We start from the raw sequence: 4,268 nt of genomic DNA on the forward strand, positions 1-4,268 counted from the left end.
TTTAATCTAGCTTGCTCTCACTGTTGTACACGGAAGCAGCTCCGGGCGGATGACGTATGAGTTCAGCTTTGCGCATGCGCCGGCGAGTCTCGTGAAAACCAATGTTTGTTTACAGGATCAAAGGAAACAAAGTTTCCTTACTTTAGCAAAGGAAAACCAGTCTCCTCTTGGCTTATATCGAAATCCTCCGACATTCTTCTTTACAAATCCTTGTTTTGTACTTCTAATAAGTGACCGTTGTTTTGTTTTGAGCTACAAAAAAAAAAAAAAGCTGTTGTCGTTCCATCCAGACGGATGACATGCGTGACAGCTAAGTGGAATCCCGGAAGATAACCCGTGGAACTTTGACCAATGAGACAACAGTTTACTCGCGCGTGACTTGTATTAACAAATTTGGTCCGTTTAGAAACTTTGCCGTGTGAAAGCGAGCCGCGCCAAGAATAAAAAGCAACATTGTAATAATTGTAATCCCTGTTTCGGAACAAAGCAATCGATCTACAGGTGTGAAAGCACCCTTAATCGCCATACTGCTTTGTCCTCGGAGTTTACGGGACACAGCTGTAATTCAGCTTTTCCATATAAAGCGCCACCTAGAGCGGTGGGTCCCTAGGACCAGGAGTAAAAGCCAGTAGTCTATAATAAAACAGTTTTGCGCATAATGTTGATTTTGAGGATTTAATACTTTTATCTTGGTTTTGATGTCTGATGTTTTAAGCTATTAAAGTGCCATTAACATGTATTTGTCTTTTTTCACTTTAGACCTGATGGCGCTGAAAGAAGAGAGGCAAGAACTGACAACGATAGAAGAGAAAGATCAATACGAGAGACTTGACTTCATGATTGTGGAAAAATCCATACAGACTGGAACAACTTCATCACGAAAAAAAGTTCAGCAGACCGAATCTAACAGTTACTTCACCTGCCATCAATGTGGAAGGAGGTTCAATCAAAAATATAACCTTAAAAACCACATGAGAATTCATACTGGAGAGAAGCCTTTCATATGCCAACAGTGTGGAAAGTGTTTTAGACATAAACAAGGCCTTGGTTCCCACATGAAGCATCACACTGGAGAAAAGCCTTTCATATGCCAACAGTGTGGAAAGAGCTTCTCAAGTAATGAAAACCTTAAATACCACATGAACCATCACACTGGAGAGAAACCTTTCATATGCCAACAGTGTGGAAAGAGCTTCTCACGTAAACAAAACCTTAAATGCCACATGACACGTCACACTGGAGAGAAACCTTTCATTTGCCAGCAGTGTGGAAAGAGTTTCGATCGAAAACAAACCCTTAAAATCCACATGAAAATTCACACTGGAGAGAAACCCTTCACCTGCCAACAGTGTGGAAAGAGTTTTAGATATAAACACAGATTTAATTCCCACATGTTCTGTCACACTGGAGTGAAGCCATTCACATGTGATCAGTGTGGAAAGAGTTTCAGAAAGAAAGAGTCCCTTGATTTCCACACGAAGAGAGAACACCCAGGAGAGAACTGTTTTATATGCCATCGTGTGGAGAGAGTTTCAGTTGTAAAGTAAGCCTCAAAACTCACGAGACTTCACACTCCAGAGAAGCCATTGGCATATGATCAGTGTGGAATGAGTTTCAGACATAAAGCAACCCTTGATTAAACCCTTGGAAACTCACACTGGAGAGAGACATCTTTCATGTGCCATGACTGTAGACAGAGTTTCAGATTGAAAGGAAACCTTAAGGTCCACATGAGAATCCACACTGGAGAGAAACCCTTCACCTGCACTCACTGTGGAAAGAGTTTGTCATAAAAATAGCCTTCAGATTCACACAAGGCTTCACACTGGAGAGTAAAGAGAAAAGTCATGCAGATGTTAGACCATATTTGTGTTCTTCGTGTGGAAAGCGATTACGTGCTAATATTGGTTATCCTCCGTTAAGGCAGGGAAGATTAACATTACGTGTTAATATCTGTTACCCTCTGTTTCGGCAGAGAAGAATTGGTTACCCTCTGTTTAAGCAGGGAAGTTCGACGAGGAAAAAGTTTCCTACAGTGCAGATCCTCGTTTATGTCAGGACTGTGGCGACAGCAGCGCGGACAATCACTTAGCTCGCTCACATAATGTACCATATATCTATTATAACTGGAAAACATATCGTTTTTATGACACGTCGTTATTGCAAGAAAAAATTTTGCTTTGACAAAAAAAGATGTAGTTTTAACGAGATAATTGTCATTTTAAGGACATATCTTGTTATTACGAGAAAAGATGTTGTTTTAACGAGATAATTGTTGTTTTAACAACATCTTGTTTTTACGAGAAAAGATGTTGTTTTAACGAGATAATTATGTTGCTTTAACGACATATCTCGTTATTACGACATAATTGAATGGAAAAAATTATCGACTGTCCTGCAAAGTTCAGCTCCAACCCTAATCAAACACACCTGAAGCAACTAATTAGGGTCTTCAGGATCACTTAAAAATTAAAAGGCAGGTGTCTTTGATTAGAGTTGGAGCTAAACTTTGCAGGACAGTCGATCGCCAGGAGCAGGGTTGGGCAGCCCTGATTTAGAGAGTCCTTTAGCTCCCCAGTAAGCAGGCCAAAAACCAGGCTTAGTTGGGGGACCAGTTCTCCTCTGGCCTAAATGGACAAATACACTGGGCCTCATTTACAAAATGAATGTATAACAGAAAATAGGGCATACGGTCATTACTACAGAAAACTTGGAATTTATTAATATGGACGTGAGCAGTGGTTAAGATCAAATCTCACATCAGGTGCCTGTACCATGATTGTGGCTGAACAAACTCAGGGTTACAGGATTAGTTTTGAGTTGGCAAAACCAAACCAATCAAAAGGTACTACCATGGTCAAGCCACAGAAACAAAGTAAACCCTCCGCACCTTCTCCTTCACCTCTATGTGCTTCTTGGCTACCTTAGCCTTCAGAGCTTTTCCTACTGGGGAAGATGAAGGTAGGGTCCAACAGGCTAACAAAAGCCCTGAAGCCTTCATCCTCAACCACAGAAAATGGCTGAGTGTCCTTCAAAACCAACTGGACAAGGGCCTCATCCAGCTCTAGTTGTTGGGACCCTACTAAAACATTAATAATAATTTTAGCACATATTTTGCACACACACGTACAAGACATATAAGAGGTCATTGTACTATTAAAAACATCCTGTATGTTTCAGAGCTCAAAACTTTCTCGTTAGTCTAAAAACATACTGAAGCCAGTCTGCCAAAATGACAGGTTGAGTAGTGTTTCACTCTATGATGTAATAGTGTGGCTAAACTCTACCTCCGCAGAAGAAGATCAATGCCTGCTTCTACATCTCTGCCTGTTTAGATCTGCTCACTGATTTGTGCATATTGTGTAAATAACGAGAGCGTTGAATGCAGGTCTACGTTGAAACCAAATGATAAAGATGGTGCCGAAGACAAGATGATGCTGTACAGTGCCAAGCTGTGGAAAATGAGTCTTTGCATTGCCTTCCTTCTGATCCCAACGTTGGGAAAGAGTGGATGAACATTATTTTAAATGAAGATCCAGACCGCATTAGTAAGAACTTGGTCCTTCCCAGCAGGCACACAATGTCATAAGACGTTGATATTTGGTTAAATTTCACTTCATCTTACTGCAAATTCATTTACAAACAAGTCACAATTCGACGCAGGATTTTCAGAAAGATTGAAACTAAAAGACGATGCTGTGCCAGCTATATTGGATCCAACAGTAATGTCACAACACAAGTGTGAGTTACTGTTTTTATTACGTGATCACTATTGTTTTGTCTGTTAAACAGATTGTTTATGTACTGGGTATTTATGCATTTTTGACCTGAATCACAACAGCGTCCATCTATAAGGAATGTACACTGTCAAACATACACAGCTGTTAGTCAATCATAGCAGTGGGCGTTTACTTCAAAGTCTACAATCCTCCACGCCTATTCAAACAGAGCGTTCTGATGAGGGGGGGTTAAAAACAGGACAGAAAATAGCCTATTACTTCTAAATTATGTTTTTTTTTTTATGTTAAAATCTTGATAACATTAAAAGGGGACCTCAGAGAACGGTACAAAATAATACATTATTTTATTTGCAAGTAGCAGAAAGAGAGAAATAGATTTTTATTTACAACAGGGTTCGTACAGAAACTGCTAAATGAAATTCCAGGACTTTGAAGGACTTTTCAAGCACTACTTTTTTCATTTTCAAGGACTAAAATTAGAGATCACAATATTGTCATTATCTTTCAAATGACGGGTTTGGAATGACT

General features: G+C 39.8%; 1 protein-coding gene across 1 annotated transcript in view; it reads left to right on the forward strand.

The window, feature by feature from the left end:
• The window catches only part of LOC107718514 (gastrula zinc finger protein XlCGF7.1-like), a 7,210-nt gene extending 5,323 nt beyond the window's left edge, over window positions 1–1,887 (forward strand). Inside the window, exon 2 of the mRNA XM_016525617.1 lies at window positions 760–1,887. Coding sequence (XP_016381103.1) covers window positions 760–1,547 — 788 coding nt within the window. The 3' untranslated portion in view covers window positions 1,548–1,887. The remainder of the gene's footprint in view (window positions 1–759) is intronic.
• Window positions 1,888–4,268: the final 2,381 nt, after the last annotated feature.

Source organism: Sinocyclocheilus rhinocerous, unplaced genomic scaffold, assembly GCF_001515625.1.
Source record: "Sinocyclocheilus rhinocerous isolate Xijiao unplaced genomic scaffold, SAMN03320098_v1.1 scaffold723, whole genome shotgun sequence".
NCBI lineage: Eukaryota > Metazoa > Chordata > Actinopteri > Cypriniformes > Cyprinidae > Sinocyclocheilus > Sinocyclocheilus rhinocerous.